At 39.0% G+C, this 21,289-nt stretch overlaps 1 protein-coding gene across 2 annotated transcripts; it reads right to left on the bottom strand.

Moving 5' to 3' along the window:
- Positions 1–577: 577 nt before the first annotated feature.
- LOC114548459 (poly(ADP-ribose) glycohydrolase) lies at positions 578–21,077 on the bottom strand. 2 transcript variants are annotated; one of them, XM_028568431.1, is made up of 18 exons: positions 20,739–21,077; positions 20,490–20,617; positions 20,295–20,383; positions 19,464–20,212; positions 18,772–18,894; positions 18,214–18,300; positions 17,885–17,959; positions 14,399–14,479; positions 13,269–13,423; positions 11,024–11,103; positions 10,859–10,919; positions 10,609–10,684; positions 9,212–9,359; positions 5,171–5,249; positions 4,593–4,701; positions 2,620–2,725; positions 1,446–1,574; positions 578–1,180 (listed from the first exon to the last, which is right to left on the bottom strand). In XM_028568431.1, the coding sequence occupies exons 2-18, from the start codon at positions 20,603–20,605 to the stop codon at positions 1,005–1,007; spliced, it is 2,439 nt and encodes an 812-aa protein (XP_028424232.1). In that variant the 5' UTR covers positions 20,606–20,617; positions 20,739–21,077; the 3' UTR covers positions 578–1,004. The 2 variants fall into 2 exon arrangements, with proteins under 2 accessions (XP_028424232.1, XP_028424231.1); XM_028568430.1 differs by having other exon boundaries at positions 20,490–21,077.
- Positions 21,078–21,289: the final 212 nt, after the last annotated feature.

The raw sequence follows: 21,289 nt of genomic DNA, 5'->3' as shown, positions 1-21,289 counted from the left end.
TATAAGGTATGACCTTATTAAACTGTGAGTGAAAGGATGAAGCAATAGCTTGGGGAAGATAAATGGCAAGGCTGTATAGAAACTCATTTGCCTTTAACATTCATGGGACAAGAGGGCCTCATTCTGATTGTTCAGAGATGTATTACTGACATTTGTGGCTCTATTCAAATGGTGCTTCAGAATAAAACATAGCCAATATTAATAATTTGAATATTACATTTACTTTAAAGTGATTTTATTTAGGCTGTTTGAAAAACAAAATTTGTCAGAAAAAAATCTCACTTTTCATTCAAGTGCAGCTATACAGCAATTATTAAGAAAGCCTACAAATAACAGATTCACACTCATGAGTTGTAAAATACAGAAACAAACAAACAATCAAATTAATATTTTAAGTGCAACTGAGTTCTTTGGAGTGTCTATCACATTCAGCAAAGAACCCAAAAAAATTATTCATGGATTTTTCTAGAATTCTGACATCAGACATTATTTCCCAATGAGCAAGGCTGCTCTTTAAATCAAACCACTTTCCTGAGAACACTCCAAGCTTTCCAAAACCCCATTCTTGTTATTCTTCTCCTTTAAATTGATTTCTGACAGCCAATTCAATTAGGCCGGATATGTGTGGGTGTAAAAAAAGGCAACATGAACAACTCAGAAGATGGATGGCAACCTTTGCTTCACCATTAAAATCACAATTGCGTCGTATTGAAGCTCAATGGATCGGCGTATTACCAGCAGCAGCAAAATGAACACAGCGCCATACAGGGTCATAACTAATCACCCCTTGCAGTTCAGTTGTTTGTGAAAAGGATGTGCATGCTAGATCGTCCTTTTTCAGCTGCAAGTGGTGGAGACCACATTTGGTATATCGACCACTGTTAATCAAAACTTTGTCTTATGAAGAAAGAAAAAAAAAAGTTTAAGGTAGACGGAGAATGTTTTAACTCGCTTTTGTTTCGTTTTCAGAAGATAAGGCACGGTGACTCATCAGCCACCTGACCTTAACGGTAGTCTGCGGGGACGTGATGTCTGGCCGAGCCCCTGTCGGAGTCATCTGGCGCCAGGGAGGAGCTGACCTGTTGGTAGATGAAGGAGTAGAGGCTGACGTCAGGGCGCCGGCCAAGGCAGCTCTTGCACACTGAGCTGTAGTACTGCCCCAGGAGATCATACACCTCCCCTACGACGGAGACAAGGAGATTGTATATGTTATCTAGTCTCTAGAGTGGACTTGTATCACAGCAAGCAAAATGTAAGAGGGATAAGAATTAGCCATATCATATCATATCATATCATCACATTGTTTACAATAAAATCCTGAGAGGAAATATTCCAAAACATAATAATCAATGTCATTATTTCATTATCACATCCTTAGCAGTGAATCTAAAAGAGTACACAGTTGCATATAAACAGGGAGCAGGCTGGGTTGTTGTTTTCCTTACCGACACTGATCTTTCTCTGAGTTAGGAAAGAGTGCATCTTGTGGACATCTGTCATGAGCTGGCTGTCACCAAAGGTAAAATAGGCCACATCTCGGCCCGCCTCAGCAGCTGCCAGCATCTGGAGCAGAGCTGGGAGGAAAAGAAGCCTGTGTTAAACCTTAACAGTAAGAGTCGCACAGTCTGGTTTTTTTGCAGGTTTGTTTACACATTCTTATCTTCTTACTTGCAAAAATACAGAAAAGTTTAAATAAACAGAAGTCTAAAGAGTCATCCAGTAGCTGATGTTACCATTTATTCTGTGGCATGTACAGTAAAAGGCAAGTACTGTTATCAGGGAAATAGGTCCCACCCCCACAGAGAACTCTGGATTAGTTACAAAGAGAGTCCAGATCTGGCCCCAGAGAGTTGTGAATATTTTAAGAGACTGGAAATATATCTGCTGATTAATGAAGGTTGGAACAGTGGCAAGTTAACAAGCATAACTGAATCAACATTTTCAGAAGAGAGCTAAGCAGAATATACCTACACTTCAGCAGTTTTTCTCCCCTGCTCTGTTACAACTGCTTTTCCCAAGAATTGTCTGACAATTAAAAAATAGGTGGCTATCTGAGGCCACAGACGAAAAACCCAGGAAGAGAACAGCATCTAAATTACAAAGCTCTTCCCAGAAGGCATGTCATTAAGCAGACAGTAGGTGATTGTGCCTATGGGGGGGCTGTACCTTGCTACAGCTAATTAACAAATATATGTATAGTTTGCAAGCACAGCGGCTCTAAGTCAGGTAGAAAGTATGAAGCATGAAGCAGAGCTACTACTGCAAACAGTAAGCATAAACTCTTCTGGAGCTCCCTGCTCAGTAAAAATGATACAAGTCTGAGACAGAACGCTGTGACGGATTGATGGACTTGAGCAAGCGATCAATTTCACTATTAATGAAACATATTAACTGTGTCATTTGATCAATAGAAGGAAGGCGACGAATAGGCCTTAACTAAATGAACGCATTCCCGGAAGACAAATGAATGCCGACGCTGATCTACTGGAGCCTTTCAAGCTGAAATGTATTCCGTTATATCCAGTAGGAGAGTCTGCTTAGACTGCCAAGTGCAGAAAGATAATCTGAGCACATTTTCTTCACAAGATCTACTGTCGGGGATGTTACGTCAGTGCTTACCTTTCAGACGTGTGTCCCCTCCAAAAACCCCACAGCCCCAATTCCCTGTAGCAACTGCTGCAAGGTTTATGCTTTGTTCTTCAGGGCGAGCAAAGCCACAGTAGGCCTAAATAAAGACATAGAGCAATAGGGAAGATCAACAATATTAGGAAAGGAAATGTAAACACAAAGAAATTCAATATGATAAGTGTTCTGTAGCATATGCTAAGGAGATAAGTACACTGTAAACATTTGCTGTGTCAAAATCATTCACTATTATTGACACAGTAAAAAAAGTAAACTTATAAACTTATACTTTAGTCTATAGTGAGCATTACATTGAGATTGTATACACCTATGAATGATTATCATTACGTAATGTCATAAAACTGTTATTCAAAGGCAAAGAATTGCACTATGGGATTTTTGCAAAAAGTATTATGCAAGCTGTGAACACTGCATATTTGTTCACTTGTGGGAATTTTTGAGGGCTCAAATAAAGTGGCAGAATATAAATATAATATAAAAGCACTAGGTAGCAAATAGGGACTGATTTCCGATATGGCCATTGTCTCATTGTCATCCAAACTGTGAATGCACCAGGTTTTTTTGGGGAATGACATTACATCAAGTCATTAGCCAGACGAGACAGAGCTGTTTGAGTACTGTAAGTGGAGAATGATATGTAATTTGGTATAAAAAGGCAGAATCAGCTCTGTTGAGCCTCAGGTCTTGGGATCACCTTATTGTTCCAGATCACTTGTATGTTTTATAAGAACCAGGCCTACATAACGTCTCCATACCATCAAACATAAATGGAAAGCAGCAAAGTCATTCCATTTGCCTGTAGGCCTGTGCAGGCAACATAATTCAATGCATTAACACATAGAAATTGGTTGGCCTGGCTGAACATACATTTTTAACATTATGTCATTTGGCAACATCTCATTTCACACCTATTCTCTCAATTCAATGGCCATTGGTGTGAAATTGCTGTGGGTTTGACATATTAATAATTGCACTGACCAGAGGATTTGACATGTCAACATGTCAGGTGGGATGTACGTATGTCACATCGGAAATTATTTCCAAAAGCTGGAGATGTTAAATGAAAGATCTGAAGGGTCGCTGGACATTATTTTTCACATTGGAAATTAAGTGAATAGTGAAAATGAATTGTGAACGCCCACCCTCCCCCTGACCAGTCATAAATTATTTCTGTGAAAGGGCAGATGTGACAGTTAGCTGAACAATAACCGAAACAGGATTGATCTATATGTTGGTGCATTCTTCACACACTTGTCAGAGCTGTCAAATGCCTTTCATGCTTTCTGACTTGACAACATCAACATCTTTATTTTCTATTACAAATGGACATATCTGACTGGGAATATAGCACACATGGAAGGATTCCTATTTAAATAAAATCTGTGATGTATATGAAATAATTGTGATTGATCGCCCTGAGGTCAATTATGTTCATTAAAATGAATTCTAGGCCTAATGGACAGTGTAATGAATAAGCTAAAGCTTGTTCTCTATATGATCATCAATCAGTCTTATCTATAATTCTTTACCTAGAATAAAGTAAACATGGGTCAATGTCATCTCAGCTGACATTTGCTATGAGACTGTTTACCAATTATCAACCAAATGGATTGGCACTAAAGTCATTAAATCAATGTCAAATTAAAAGTGTCAAATAAAGTTAAAAACCCAACATTACTGCAGCCATACACTGTTAAAAAACATGACTATGTAATACCAAAGTTTAACATCAAAGAGCAGTGGTATATTGCCTCCACACTTCCACTGCCATAAATTATACAAACTGTGCACACTTTGTCTACAAAACAAAAAAAGCACTTACAGCAGCACTGCCCTAATAGTTCCTAGTAGGCACAACCCAGTGTTTATGGTTTGTTAACAAAAAGACAAGAAAAACACTCAAAGAAAGCAGGCAGAAAATACAGATGATAAAAATAAAAGATAACCTTGTTGAGTTCTCTGTTAAGTCTCTCTGGGCGAAACTGTTCAAGAAAGTTATTGAACTGCAGAGCATCAATGGCCACAATCTCCGTGCATCTTCTCTGCCAGCCATCACTGAAACAAGTCAAAGAAATACCATATCTCGTACAACAAAACACCGGGCTTTAGTCAAATACGGCGATAATTTCTCGTAGCTACATCCATGAAATCAATAAAACCTGACAGAAAGCATGCTTTGTGATGGTTTTATTGTGGGAAGACATTAAAAGACATGTCTAAATTTTACATGATGATGGCGCTTAATGAAAGGTCAGGGGATAACGAAATGTACAGTATGTAATATGTAAATATGTAATTTTTTTTACTTCAACCTAATGGTGGTACTATACTATGGATTCAACTGCTGGGGACCATGAATGTCTGTATAAAATTTTATGGTAGTCCATCAAATAGTTGGACCCACCAAAGTTGCTCGCCATGACCTAGCATGGCTAAAAATGATTGTAAGGAAGGGGTTAAACAAAGCTTTTTGTTGTCATTTGAGGATATTAAGTTCTTTAAAGCCGCTAGGTGCAATACATACCTTGGAATTGTGTCCTGGTGGCTGCCATCCCACTGGTAGGTCTGACCATAGCCTGTGTATTTACTGTACTGCTGTGTACCTGGTAATAACAAACATTAGTCACACACTACTGCAAAGCATTAACACATTAATCTTGCTTTTTAAACATGGTCAGAATTCATTAAAATAAAAAAGTCCAGTTGTATTTAGATGACAAAGCAGGCAGGTAAGATTACACTGTGTTAAGAGGCACATTTAAACCAGTTTAGCCACAAATGATGCTTAATTAAAAAATGTTTTAAGGTTTATGGTGTAATAATCCATGTAGCTAAAATCTACATGGATTTTTCATTCAACAGAATGTCTGCCATTCCTACTATAAGTGGTGGATAAATTATCTGAAAAGGCCAGATAATATACTGTAAAACCAACGACAGCTTCTTAAAGAGCCATATAAATATGTTGAAACATTCATTTGTATACAGACAATCAAATAAACAGAAAAAATAACATAAAAAAATAATCTAAAACAGGTTACTCTTTAAAACATTTGCATAAACATCCAACAATAGAAATTGCTTTAAAAATCATTGTAATGACAAAGTTATTTTTTTCAGTAGGTGTATCTGCAGAGATTCTGCCTGATGTGATTCAGAAGCAGGAGCAGCTGTCTCCTGACAAGAGGAAGGTCAAGTTATTACCCCCCTTGAAAAGACGTGAGAAGCAGCGACTGACCGCCAGCCCACAGGGGAACACTCAACACCAGTTAAAGGGGAGCGCAGGGTGGGGAGGCAACAGCACAGTCAAAGAAATGAGGCCACAAATTAACTTCCCATTCATTAGCGCTCATTAGTACCTGGCGGTCGAAAGCACTCGCTGAGATGCTTCATGGTGCAACGTGAATAAACCAAGTGATTAGTAGTAGGGCCTTGGTCAGCAGGTATTAGGAGGTGCACAACGGGGGGAGGGAATCTCTAGAGTGCTCTCCACTTGACAGACATTTCACTAATAATCAGCCTGCCTCTCACTTTTTGAAGTAATAAACACAATTACTGCCCGAATAAGAAACTTAAGTTCCTAACGTAGTTCACCATTATGCCATTAAAACAAAATAGATGAGAAAAAAGCAGAATGGGCAATATAACACACCTAACGTTATATTCACTTTGTGGTTGGCCAAGGCATACAACCACAGCAAAAGCATTTTATAATCCAACTACAGGCCGCAAACACCAACATGGGAGCTAAATAAACAGTTATTTACACTAAACTGAGAGTTCAACTTAGCACAAAAGTCTGTGCGAAGTTGTATACTCTTCTGGTTCGTAAGACTTCTGGACACAGATGGAAGATCATGGCACAGTAAATTATCTTCACTCAGAAGATAACAGAATCTCTTGTTGGTTTGTGCTATTCAATGCCACAATGTTGAGTGTGGCAATCATTATGTGGGTATGTGATAAATATTATGCTTTTAGCTTTAAAGTTTGACTAAATGCATTACAACGTTGGATTAAAAGAATAGTTAAAATATTAAGAAAAATATTAGTTACTTTGAGAATATTTTAAAAATATTCTAGTGATGTTAGAAATTAGATACAGAAATGTAAAGCATGTTTACTACAAAACAAAAGCAAAACATTAAGTTTACTACAAGATGCCACAGACAGACGTTTGCGTAGCTGAAAATCTTAGACACTCCAGCCATAAAACAAGATAGCCTGGCACTTGTGTTAAGCATGCATATACCTGATCTTTACTGGTTCTCCAAGAATATCAAACTCTATGATCGACCATATTTGCGTTTGAAAGGAACAACCTTCAGGAACAATATGAATTATGATTTAGATTTTTTTTATGCAATCTGCTTGACATTCAAAAACTATTTGTAGTGTGAAGCAGATCAATCTTGGCCAGAGAAAGACATGTCTGGTTATTAGAAATTATTTCTACATAACAAATAGGTTGCATAAAAATCGCAGGTATATTTCACGATGTTCCTGAAGGTTGTTCCTTTCATGTGTAAATACCTCAAAACAAAGTGTCCACAGAGTGTAAAAGGTCAGAGGCGCATCGCATTCCCACATCCAGGCAAAAGTGGGTAACTGAGGAGGTTTTACTACTATTACTGTCAAGGTCTGCATGTGAACAAACAACCTCCCCGCACGCTGAGGCCGATGGTGCATTTACATGCTTTGTGGATGGTCCCATTTCCTGATTTGGAAAGTCATTCTTTCAACTTTGGTCTGTACAAGAGCTTTAAGTCGTAATGTGGAAATAACATGGATGCTACAAAGAAGATGTAAACAACACCTTGATAGCTTTTTTTAGTATTTATTTATTAGTATATATCTCACGATGTTAACAAAAGTAAAAACTAATTTGTGCATCCGCCCAGTGAAGCGGATCCGCTCCAAAATTCAGTGGGTTCTTCCTTAGCCCATCTTACACTCTTCCACCAAGTTTCATGAATATTGGGCCAGTAGTTTTTCTATAATACTGCTGACAGACAATCAACTAAACTAAGAAACCAACAAACAGACGAACCAAGCTAAAACCATTATCTCCTTGGCGGAGGTACAGTATTAACATTTTTGTGCAGTCAAACAATATCTCCTGCTTGCGTGAAGCTTGCACCACATTTTCTGGTCAGCACTGCCATAAATAAACCATGACTCCTTAATACCGTATATACTTTTGACCGCCCTGATGGCAACCACATATCTAGCAATCAAGGAAAATTCAATTAGGCTTGGGCACTTTTGCAAATTTTAGTGCAGAGGTAAGATCCATTAGCTTCCCTACTGTATGCCAAGACGTATATCAAGGGGATATGCTTTACCACATGGCCACAATTCAGCTAAGGCTTGGACTTTGCTTTTACAACGGGGAACAAGAGATACAGGCAGGGTTTAATAAAGATGATGGAATGGAAGAGTCCATTAGCGAGCAGGTCTTGGGCAGGTCTTCCAGCTATAATTAATTCTGGGCCCCAGTAATAAAGTTAAGTGCCGTAAGTGGAGGCAAGGGAGAGATGGCCGGCAAAAGTCTGAAGGTGACTCTGCCAAAGCGAGGAAACCTGATGCAACGGTATGATTGCTGATCAGGAGGGCGGAGGCTCTGTTGCCCCCTTCCTGTTCTAACCCACTTGTTAATGCAATGTTGAGGCAGTCAGTCAATCCATTTATGGGTGGCGGATATTTGCGTTGTCACAGAGGTTTACGTCATGGACTTCATGCCAGAAGCTTGGGCTTAAATACATTTAACTGTTACAAGGCAAATAACTATCATTTGCTCTTACACACATCTATTTATTTCATTTTAGCCATAACATGTATGCAGACATGGTGTACTTGCAGCTGAATGGATTTATTTAAATAGAAGTAGTCATGACTTTTAGTAACCCAAATTGAAATAAGTTTTATTGTTGCAGAATGACATCTGGATTTGTGTAGGCTTCCGTCAGTTTTGATAACCTATTATTATAATAACATTACTTTTCTAACCTCTTCATCAAAGACAATCAAGCAGCTACGACAGTCTAGACAAACCGTGTTCCACAGATTGGGGAAAAAACAGTCAGGAGCCATCAGCCTCCTGCTGGGGCTCCTGAAGTCTAGCTCTTATTACTGGGTCTACTGGCCTGTCCCAGCCTTGTTTGTTGCAACCACTCAATCTTGAAGTACAGTCAGTGGAAATAACTCAACAGGAAGACACCAACAGAGCAATCAGGACAGACCAATCTACAACTCCCAACTGATGAGACCTTTGCAGCCAATCAAAAGGAACCGTGACAAGGACAGATACTGAAAACAGGGCAATTGCCACAAACATCCTTTAGCCTCTTGCTGAGCCCAGTGGGGTAAATTGAAAGTGTGCATTTCATGCTGTGTGTGACTACAAGAAACACCTTCTGTCAAATTATAGGTTAAGCATGAGAAACACGAGCCCGGGGGCATTATTGATCTGATCGGAATAACTGACTAAATCATGAATTATTGAATAGTAGGATTAATTCAGTGGAAATAATTTTTAAACATGGTGAGGTTTTTGATCACTGACCTGTGATGATCAGACATTCATTATGATCCAGGGCTTCAGTGAAGAGGCGAGAAACAATAAGCTCGGGGTTGATCAGAAAACGGATTTCCTCTTGGACTAAACCAGAACTGGTGACTCCTCCTCCCACAAACCGATTGGCAAAATCCACCTGTAAATCATGACTGATGATGAAGAAAGCACTTCGGAACATCGATGCCCTTACAGAATTGACTACATTTTGTAGTCAAGTGCACACATTTGTTTAACTATACATTTTGTTGTACTGTGAAATGTATATTTTCCTAAACTTGGACAACAGGAAGAAAACACATCATGAAAGGGTCTCAGCCCTTTTTATTTGTGACAGAATCCCTGACAAGCTGATTGGTAAAGGGGGCCTGAGGTGCTCGCATTACTCAGACATCTGTCCCCCATGTCAAAATGAGCTCTCCCCAGGGGCAGCACTTAGGTGTGCTGCTGCCAGTAGCAAATATCAAAACAAGAGAGCAGTCCTGCAGTCCAAAGTAAACATCTCCTTCCAGTCATAACATGCTGCTAAATTGACTGCTGACTGATGCCAGTGATATATCTTGCTGATTGTGTGCTTTTAAGGTTTGTGGGAAGATCTATGTGTGACACTGATTCTTATTTTTGGTCTGTTAGAAAATACGCATCTCATCGTTTCAGCTCAGGCACAGACGTAACAACTCATTGTTTCAGTCAGAAAACAGCCATGTGGAACATACAATGCAATTTCCGGACTGACAGTTGTTGCTCATTGGCTTAAAGACAGCCGAGACCAACCCCGTCACAACCCCTAAGAAGAGGCTGCAAAGGGGTGAGCAGCATTCTGAGAGCAGATCTCCCCAAACTGGTCACTCAACTCTGGGACAGCAAGCCAGCCTCCAAAGTCTGCTTTGACAGGCTGTCAGCAACCCCTTCCCCCCTACCCCAGCAGAGCATCCATCAATCCGGGCCGCAGCGTGCCCCAGAGCTGGTCATGTGTGCACATCAACTGTCAGCTTGTGGCAACTGAAGGCAAACAAAAGGTGAAAGGCAGAGCGAGCCATCCTGACAGTGTACAGGAAGCATGGCCGACACAGAGAGCAGAGGAGGCTCAGAGGCCTCGACCCCAGTCCCAGCACACACTTCCTCCGACGTGTCACGGGCTCCCTCAAAGGTCTTTTCAGCAGTAGTAAGCATTCTGGGTGAAAGACTCCAAAATGTGGCGGCTCAGTGACTGACTACAACAGAGGGAAAAGAGGATGGGAACCAAGCACAAAGTGGAGTATCCCTTAAACTAAAAGCTCCTTCAAGCAAAAGAATAGGATTCTGCAAGGTTAAGTCCCTCTCACACTATCATTTTGTCTATCCACAAGTGAACATTACTGGTGTACTTCTCCTCCTCTGTGGCTTACCTGAAGCATTCCATAACCATCATCCTCAATGGTCCCTTCACAAGTAATGTGGAGGTTTGTGAGCCGAGTCTGTGAGCTGAAACACAAAGAATGAATGATGTTTTCCAGTTATCGACTACAGTTGAGACAATGGATCCTTGCTTGCTTCCCAACTGTCTACTGGATTTAGCAAGCTGCAGGGATTATGGCAGACACAATTGACATAGTACTACTACTATGTTTCTTTGATTACAGTGTCAATACACTACACCTTTTCCAATTCAGAGGTTTATCCAAGCTTTTCCGTGTGAATGTCACAAGTCCAGTAGGCTCTGAAAAACAAAAAAGGGAATATATATATATATATATATAAGAAATATTCAGTATTGTATTGTACTTTACATCAATAACTGAAAATGATAATCTGAACACCTACTTTGCTCAGTCAAACTTTTAAAATAGCACATCAGGGTTTTCAGTTTCTCAATCTTCCTTGAAGAGGACCCCTCAAACAGCCTGAAGGCAAGAAGAGATTATGGATTTAATTTAGTTATTGACTACATATTATGTTCTTCCTCTAAACATGAAGCACACTTTTTAAGCAAGCAGGTTGAACATTGCATCACAGCCAACCACCAACTCTTTCAGTCCGCCAACAATTAAACAACTGCAGCCAAGACCAGGAAAAAAAAAAAAAAAAAAGACTCTCCAGTGACGTTGAGACACAAGACCTCCACTTTAGCCATGTGAGTTCAGTCATGCTTTAACTTTTGATATGAATTGGTTCATCCCTCACTCAGCTTCCCTTTCAGTCACTAGCCGATTATGTAGGAGTTCCTTCGCTGTTAGCACAATGAAGTTGCCCCAGGCTCGCTATCACAGAGTCGGACTCGTGTGCCACTTCACAGCACTCACACAAAAAAGGAACAGAGAGGGAAACAGGGCTCCCTCCTTGTGGGTACATTAAGAGGCCCTGTGTGCCTTTTAAGCATAAGAGTCCTCAGGAGGTAAAAGGTCAATCTCCCTGAAAAATAACACACAAACGCGCACACACACATACACACACAAAGCTGCTGGTAGTGAGGGGCAGTGGGCGGGTTCAAATGCACTTTTACCATTAAGCCCCCCATCTCGGTCTCGAGCAGGCTCTATAAAGAATCCCTCAGCCTGCCTCACATGCCACAATAAAGAGAACGGAATTTCATGTGAGTGAAATGAATTAACGACAAAAGCTTGATGCACTGAGAGCACTTCAGGGCCTGAGAAACTCATTCATCCAAGTCAGCTCCTGCATTTTTTGTCAGTGTGGCCCCTAGAAACAATTGTGGGTCGTGTAGTCCTCAGGGCAAATAAGCTAGACACTAGTGAGAGCGGGCTTTTAGTAACAAAGTGCAATATGGTCTTTGGGGAATAGAGAATTAATACACAATTATATAACATCAATATACCCCCCACAGATGTGAAAAAAACTATGATGTAACTCAGGAAAGGGGTATAAGTGACTACAGTATGTGCATCATAGAAAACATTTATCAAAAAACAGGGAAATCCAGTCTGGAAGCTTTTGAGCTAAATGCATTTCATGGTATAATAATAAAGTTTGCTTCTGAAGAATACTTTGAATGACAGAGCAAACAATCAATCAAGCCAAGAAAAAAAAATCTTAATATTAAGCTTTATCTCAATGCAAATAAGAAGTCTGCATTGAGATAAAATAAGACCTGAAGACAGACTGTTTTTGTTTTCCATCTACCTATTGCTGTGAAAACAAAAATGCAGAAAAAAACAGCTTGAAACTAACATATCTTCATCAAAAGTAATACAATTAAAATAAATAAAATAAATGTCTTAGCTGCATTGTGGCCATGGTGATAAACATTTTTGATTAAAAAAAAAACTAATTTAAAGCTGGCTTGCACCAAATTGGTTTTCAGGACAATTTTTAGCAGCAGTCTAAAAAGATGGCTTTTAAAACCTTTATGTGAATGAAATTCTGATGCAATTGAACTCTGTTACAGCCTTCTGCAAACATAGCCAATGGCTTTCTCCATTGTCAAAAGCAGCCATCTGAGTCAATGTTAATCTAATTCCCGCCTCCATTTAGGTAATTACACTGTGATGCCAACAGAGATGGAGGACATGACTGAGCAGTGACCTGCAGACTGTTTTTGCATTACACCACCCAGACAATCTCCACAGTGAAAGCTTGCAGGGATTAAAGAAGAGACCCTCCTGTCCTCCTCTTTGTCATATTTGATGCTTTTGAAGGACAAGGTTTGGCTCTGAACTACACATAAAGAAAAGAAGAAAGACAGAATGACCAACCAATAGTACTGTAGTGTATAGTTCTGGTAAATATTGCTGGCTAAAGGAAACATCTGCCCCGTGCTTAAAATGTCATTACAGCTGTAAGTAAAATCTTTCAGATCAGTGGAAATACATCAGTGATCACTGTCTCTGATCAATATACTCCAGTTATAAGAGGTTTGCTAATGTGTAACTAAATATACGCACAATGTAAATGTTTGTTTTGACACCCATCCAGGGGATAAATTGATTAATGAGGAAAACATATACAGAAGCACTCCCTGATGGAAATGAAACTAAACTAGTTGTCACAGCAGCATAATTTACAACTAGATTATGTAACCATGTATGAAACTATCACATCCCTGTATTACCTGAAGAAGTTGATGTCTGGGTAGTTGTAGTACTCAGTCCTTCTGGAGTTGCGTCGGGGGAAAGTGCAGAAGAAGGCGTTGGCGAGCAGACATGCCACCTGCTTCTGAGACATGGTGATGGAGTGGTTCATGCCTCTCTTGAGGAGTGGTATCGGCTAGAGGACGAACAGAGGTACAACTCAGGAAGGTCAAAATTATTTGTTTTGTCAATTTGCCAAACGAGACATTGACGTATGTTGCAGAAATATACTAATTTAAAACCACTCCTTGCTTCTTGAATCAGCAATCATAATCACAATCAACGTCCATCTTTGCTCACAAGAGATCCATACTCCCAATAAGGCTATGGGTTAATACATGAACAATGCATCGGTGTATGCAATTCTGCAATGACAATGGGGAGAGCTTGCTGCATTAGGACTATAGACAAACAGGAAAAATGACGTTGTTTGGCTACAAGTTGCACAGCCAAAATGTTTGAATTACCCATTTAAGAACAACACAGCAATACAAATATATGATGCAAATATATATATCCGCAATGTAAGAGCACATTCAGTTTACTTTAGTATTGATATCATCATCTAATCACATCCAACACAGACCACAGTTTTCAACAGATTAAATAGATTTTTTGAATGATTTTAGACTAGCTAATCAATTTTCTATCCATTAAATAAAATCCTATTAGAAAAAATATTATAGGGGACAGAAATCAACTCTGACACTGCAACACACAACACAACTTTTTATGCTACTCACGTGTAGACTGTTGTTTAATTTTGATGGCCTACTACTGAGTTTGCTACACTCATTACTAAATGCTGTTTGCGGATGATGAAGTTGATGAGGTTTTTACTTGTGTGGGACACTTTGAGTGTTAAATTAATCAAAATCAAAATAATAAAAATGAATACACAAAACACCTGTTAATGAGACTTTTTTGGCTGCAAACACACATTGCTCTTCATCATCCACATGCCAAAGACAATGACCAAGATGACTATAAAACACTGGACAAATGACCATCAATAGCTACATGCCTTGACCTCATCATTTCACAATATATTTGCCATGTCATGAGCTACCATGTCACAGACGTGTGTCTGTTGGTTAGTGATGGCTGTTACCTTGGTACAGAGCTCAGATGCTCTCAGTGCTAATTGCGCCATGTCTGGCAGCAGATGTTCAGCAGCATCAGGCTCCAGGACCTTGGAGAGAGCAAGAGATCTGTTTAGGTTTGTTGTTTTGCCACAAAACTCAGCTGTGACATTATTAGCTGTTTTGGTTGATTAAGACAGAGGACATCAAATTAACAGTTCTGATCCATGTCAAAATAATGTGGCTTTATGTAAAACTTTACGGAGAAAGAAAGATTAATTAAATATAATCAATACAGAACATCAAATGGCAATACCCTCTTTTTGAAAAAATGAGTACAATCGCACTATCCAACCTACAATACTGTGTACGCGGATGCAAAACAGCTCGTGGATAATGAAAACCTGAATAACTGACTATTACCTTATATTGGATATTTAAATGGGATTGGGAAATATATGGCCTTATATCATTAAAATCTGGCTTTAGCTGGATAGATTGTCATTAGAAATATCACCAGAAACAAATATCAAAGTAACATACCAAATCATCCATGACTTCTAACACTGCTTAAGTGCAGTAATGTATCTGCTACCCATTTTTACACCCATATTGGCAACTAAATGTCAGAATGATCAATCAATGAGCAATTTCATCAAGGTTGCACGGCCATGCCAGCTGATTAAACAGTCTTCCTGGAAGAGATGCAAATGACCAAGTGTTTGAAATAGAAAGGACAGAGTGTTCCCAGGACAAGGAGCCTTGACTTGTGATTTAGCAAAGGACATTTAGTATTACGGCAAAGAAAGCCTGACTAAACACTGTCATAAGTAATGACCTGGTTGACATCATAAACTGCTCCTATGGGCATAATAAATGAAGGCAGTTGACAGTGCGAGAAGGTGGATATAGCTGAGGTAGTATAAGCCAAGCTCTTTAAATCAGCAGAAGTGCATCAAATCAACTGAACTAACACTCTGGATGACTTGATACAGGTCTGTACATCACACTAAACTGACAAAGTAATCAAGCAAGATGCAGGGTGTGGGCAGTGAGAAACAGAACTCCCATTCAGATTTAACACAACTCCTGATGCTCCTGTTCCTATTCCCCACAGATCTGAGCAATAAAGCAATCTGCTTGACTGCGTCTGTGGACGTGTGACCATGTAAAAATAAAACACTTGTGTGCTCATAACCGTAAATACAACACTGGGTAGGCTGTAGAAAGAGAAATTGACAAAAACCAATGCTGTCCGTCAACAGCTTTTCTGTTATTCATAAGGTGTGCGTGAACAGATGAATATTCAATGAGGGTGCCTGGCCCGTCACTCTATGCCATTCATGTCTACTTTTTTCTGACATTCAAAATAAGCCTGCTCCAGTGTCTCCAATCTAGCATCTCCAATGGAAAAGTAACAAAGTGAAAAAAGGGGTACATTGCATTGCATTCTTTACCATTCCCCATGTTGCTTGTGTTGTAATGGAAATACATTAAAGATGTAGGATCCTCTGTGATTGTTTTTTAAAAGGAAATGTGTTTAACACTAGCAGGGCTCTATGAGCTGCTTTCTATAAATGTATTAAAGACACTGTACATGTAGCCTAATTGCTAATGCCCCTTCTGCATATTCAACTATTAAAACACAGATGTATTACTCCGTCAAGCTATGAATAAATTCTGTAAGGGACAGATGCAATAAACAGTCTATGTTAAGAGGAACTGTGTGTGTCAACTTTGCAATAATATAGAGTATAAATAAAGCAAATGTTTTTAGTGTGAGCTACATATGTGGCTACTGAAGAACCAATCATCAGTGATTTCGACATGCCATCTTCACTTCAACAAAAATGTGTGATCAAATGTTTGATGTAATTACCTACCGTTTTTGTGACAATTCACATAAAAATCCAACTCTAAATGTTATATATTTCATGGTACTGGGTATTTTACAGTCAGACAAAATCAAATTTTGCCATTCCAGTAGACTTGTCACAATTCAAATCCAACCACAACAACAAAACTTGGCCTACGGCTGAAGCCTCTCAACATGTTCAGATTGTATCTAATAAAATTCCCATTTGAACATGATTTATGACATACATATGGCACACAATTGATCCAACAGTATAATGCTGGAGTAAAGCATTGTCTGGGATGTAATGTCAGCCATTTTCATTTCTGACAAATTACTAAATATGACCTTTTGGCAAAAGATTAAATTATTTCTCTAGACTCCCACTTTGACTCTGAAGAACCTTCTACTGTGAGAAATCCATTACTGTTCTTGTACAAAATGACAGAGACACATTTGACAAACTGGCATTATGAAAAAAAAGCATTACTTGTACTGAAATACCTGAAATGTGAGATTTCATGAAAACATGTAGCGAGGAATTCTAGACGATGGCGTACACAGAACGGATGAGTGCTGTCTTACTATAAAGGAAAATAAAGCCTACTATTTGTCTAGTCTTACAGGCTCAGGATTTGTTATATCAACACTCATGTCACAACACGGTCCATCTCTCTAAATGGAATATTTCCAGACCCTTGAGCCAGGGAGTAGTATAGCCCTCCCTGGTTCTCTACAAAGGATGACGCAGAGCGCATCAAGACAAAAGATGATGGATGGCCTCCAAATCAGGCTGGAGAAGACACTGACAACTCTGAGCAACAACCAATATACTTACAGTGCTTTGGCCATCATGATGCAACTCGGGCCTATTTTACCCTTGGCCTGTAAAGAAAATGACTTAGCCAACAGTAAAATAAATAAATAAAATCACAACACCTTTGAAGATACAACCTTATAATCTATGTCTCAGAACTCCAGACACACAGATATTTAAACAGCCCAAGAAGATAAATACAAATGAATCACATTCTATCAACTGTGAGCAAGTCTTGTGGCTTTATTAATGTAATGCACAAATCTTTTCACACATCCTATTAAACTTTATTTCCACAGTTTAAAAATATGTTTCAACTCTCAATTGCTCTTCATGACAGGGCCATCATACTGTTATACTGTATGAATTCATAACTAGGGTTTTCAAGTAGTAGAAAAACAAACACAAGAAAAATGGCTGCATAGTTGGCCTATCTATCTATATTGATTCACAATGCCACTTAAATACTGGTTATAACAGGCTAAATCTAATCTGGTGTCAAATGAAACTTCTGTATCACTGTGTCTTCCACAAACTGAAGACATTATCCTCACTAACTAATGAGACATCTGTACTTTCTTTGACCCAAGCTCTGTGAGAAGCACCAACACTGGTTTACGATGCCTTCTGTTTGGCAATTAAGTATCATGATTGGACAGTTGATGTTTCATTAATCCACAGCTAACCCTCTAACATCTCCAACATGTGTGTCCATCTATGTCTACATGCCAGTATTAATTCAATCACTCTGCCAAACCATGATTTTTGAGAACAAATAAACGTCATTCACAAGTTCTGGGTTCAGTGATGATTGTAAAAAGATCATTAAATCGTATTCTTTACCTTAGTGCAGTACAAACGTAATGCGGTGAAGTCCCATTTCTTGGCCTGTGAGGCATTGTATTTCAATATTGCATTCTGTAACAAACAAATACATTTATATAAAAACATTCAGAAGCAACATGAATCTGAATGGCCATCTTAAATCTGAATTACTTTTTGTGTATTAAAACAACAAATAGTCAAAATAGCAACATTCTGTGAGACTGCGTGCCTCTCAGTTTCTGAGCCAATGACGCCATCTTATGGCATAGTATGGTAACAACAACTATAGTGCACTGTGCCCCTTGTTTTATGAAGTCAAAGAAATAGGACACAGATGTAAAGCTTGCCTGCAGTGCGTGCTGACTTGTAAATGTGTTGTTTAAAGTTTCCTTAATCAGCTCCCACCGACTCCTCTTCTGCAGTTCAAGTGTTTCCTGTGGAAGCACAAATTATATTAGGTCTCTGTAGGAGGAACTCCGTTTAGCTTTTCATATGCAAAGAATAACAACACTGTGTCGTTGTGCCTGTTTCTTGCAGTGATTTCATGAATTAATGAAATAATACACGTTTCATTCATGCACATTCACCTTTGAGACATGAAAAGTGAATGTGGATGGATAAGCCTCCTAACTTCTAGAAACGCTTGACAGTCTTGGCTAAAGTGATATTTCAATACAGTTCAAGTTAAATTTCACAGTGTTCATCCTATCATCCTCATTGGTAGCAATAATAGAGTGATATGGCTCCAGGCTGTTTGCATGACCCATATTCAACCACTGGTGTTAAATCAGTGCAATTAAAAGCAGTCCAGCGCATATTTTAATGTTCCATATATCTTTTTAACATAATCCATTACTACACCTTGTTTTTTATACTGACAGGTCTATAAACAATTGGACCATCACCTCATCCTGTACAGGAAACAGGTTCCAACTGGAACAGGGCATCTTGACATGGACATCATCCCAGGTATCAATAAACTTAGCCGGATATGGAACAGGAACTTTACCATTCTGAAGAAGGTCTGTCTGTCAATGGGAGTGAATGAAAACAAATGGTATTAGTAAATGGGGTGGCTTGTGGCTCGGAGGTAGAATGGTCGCCCCATAACCAGAGGGCCACATGTCAAAGTGTCCCTGAGCAAGACACTTAACCCCAAGTTGCTCCCCAGATGCTATTAGCTGTCCACTGCTCCTAATACTTAGGATGGGTTAAAATGCAGAATTGAAACTGTAATTGTACTGTGTGCATGTGACGAGTAAGAATAAAGTTTGTTGTTGTTTTGTTATGCAATACCTGTGTGTGTGTGTGTGTGTGTGTGTGTGTGTGTGTGTGTGTGTGTGTGTGTGTGTGTGTGTGTGTGTGTGTGTGTGTGTAAAATGAATTGTCCTATTGACAATACAATATAGATCCTTGAAAACTTAAAAGAAAATTCATCATAGTAAAGATCATGTTTTTATATGTTAACACTTTGCATGCTTATAATTATTCTGAAATAATTGGAATACAAATATTATTGGTCAATTCAATTACTGTATGTTTCTATGATGTTAGAAGTGCTGTGTGAATATTATTAAAAAGAAAGAACTGCTCAAACCCTTATCATCACAGTGTGCTGGCCAGGAACATCCTTCAGTGGAGGAAGCGGTCCACCACATTCAGGCATTCTCTTTAGTTCATTGATTGGCATCCCCAGCCATTTGACATCAGGCTTGACCACAGCAGATGTAGTTTCCTTGTCTGCATTTTGTTTCTTGGTAGACTTATCTGGCTTGCCCTGTCTCACATGTAAACCTGGTGATGATGTCCCTGAAAAGAAATCTGTTATTTTGGTATTGTGTTTGACAGTGCTCTCTGAGCTTGCTGAGCATGTCTCTTCTTCTTCGGTGTCTAATCCACCATAATTGTGGGACAGTGTCTGCATGAGATCACTCTCTGCAGAATCCTTGTATGCTGGTGACACAGGATTGTCTTCATCCAGGTCTTGTGGCGTCAAAGGTTGGGTTTCTTCATCAGAGTCAGATACTTCAGCCTTTTGGCAGTACAGATCCTGAACTGAAGTGCTTTGAAAGCCACCATCATCGTCCATCTCTACATCCTCTTGGGTTTGGCACACTTCAGCTGTACATGGTTTTTTGGGGGGCTTAACCAACCATTGTTCAAGAGTATTTCGGAACTTCTGTTTCTGCCTTGTTCCGTTTTTTTGATGGTAACCTTTCGTCTTTACACCTCGCAATCCATCTGCTCCAGTCTTTGGCCGTATATCCATCTTTGTGTCTAGGTTTTTTTGACTCCTTTCTTGATCTACTGTGTCATTATCTCTGCTCCGAATACATAAAGATGGGACTGCAGAAAAAGAAAACAAATTGTTTTAACGAGAGAGATACTAAAATGAAGCCGCATACTGCAAGAAAAAAATGTTAATTACCTTGGAGAGATGATGAAGGGTACGTTGGGGCACTGATTTCAACACTGAATGTCTTTGCTAAAGGTCCAAAGTCTGTCAGCGCAGTAATTCTACAAAAGACGAAACCAAGACATAAGACATGCCCTCATTATTTTTGAGACAGAGGTCGACATTGGTAGTTTAATTAACATGAAAAGACACTAAATGTATACTCACAACACAACTTGAGCTGACACCACAATTGAGGTGTTATTTGGTTTTGTCCAGACTTGTTTCCTGGGCAGTCCTTTCTTCAATAGGTGAGTAAATCTTAAACGATGGTATGCAGCCATACATAACGCAATCTATTTCAAGAAAGCATAGGTTTGCCAGCCGGTGCTTTAGTTAACTTAGGGACGCCGTGTTGCTGTGACTGATTAACTAACGTTAGTGACGTTTCCTAACTAATAAACGTTAGCTACGTACCTAATGATGCAGTCAAATGCTGTTTGTCTTATAATATTACTCAGACTTATGCATCCGGGTCGTAGTTAGTTGCTGTCCAACGATAGGTTGATAGACTGTCTAGAAAAGACTGTCAACAAACCACAGCTTATTAGCTAATGCTTAAATACTAACTAGGCTTGGACTACAACCAAAAAGATAATTTAGAATAGCGTACGCTGTTAGAACATTTGTTGGTATTCTGTTAATGTTAAACCGTACACTGATAGTTCTTATTTCTAACTGTGCACTGAACCCATGGATGTATTAAGAGAACCATTCTACAATATGACAATAACATTGCCGTAACGCCAAAACACTTCCGCACTATAATAACGCGATATTTCCAAAGCAATTCTCGTTACGGCTAATATAGAAACCATGGGTGTTGTTTTTAAACACGGAACATATGTTTTCTCTTGTAGATTAACTAAGTGCTTTTAGGATACTTTTCAATATAATGACTTATAATAATGATCAAAGTATACCGATTCTAACATATGAAAATATAAAATAAGTATAACATAATTTTG

Source organism: Perca flavescens, chromosome 21 (genome assembly GCF_004354835.1).
Source record: "Perca flavescens isolate YP-PL-M2 chromosome 21, PFLA_1.0, whole genome shotgun sequence".
Taxonomy (NCBI): domain Eukaryota; kingdom Metazoa; phylum Chordata; class Actinopteri; order Perciformes; family Percidae; genus Perca; species Perca flavescens.
The sequence above is the reverse complement of the archived record's forward strand: the minus strand, read 5'-3'. Positions and strand labels throughout refer to the sequence as shown.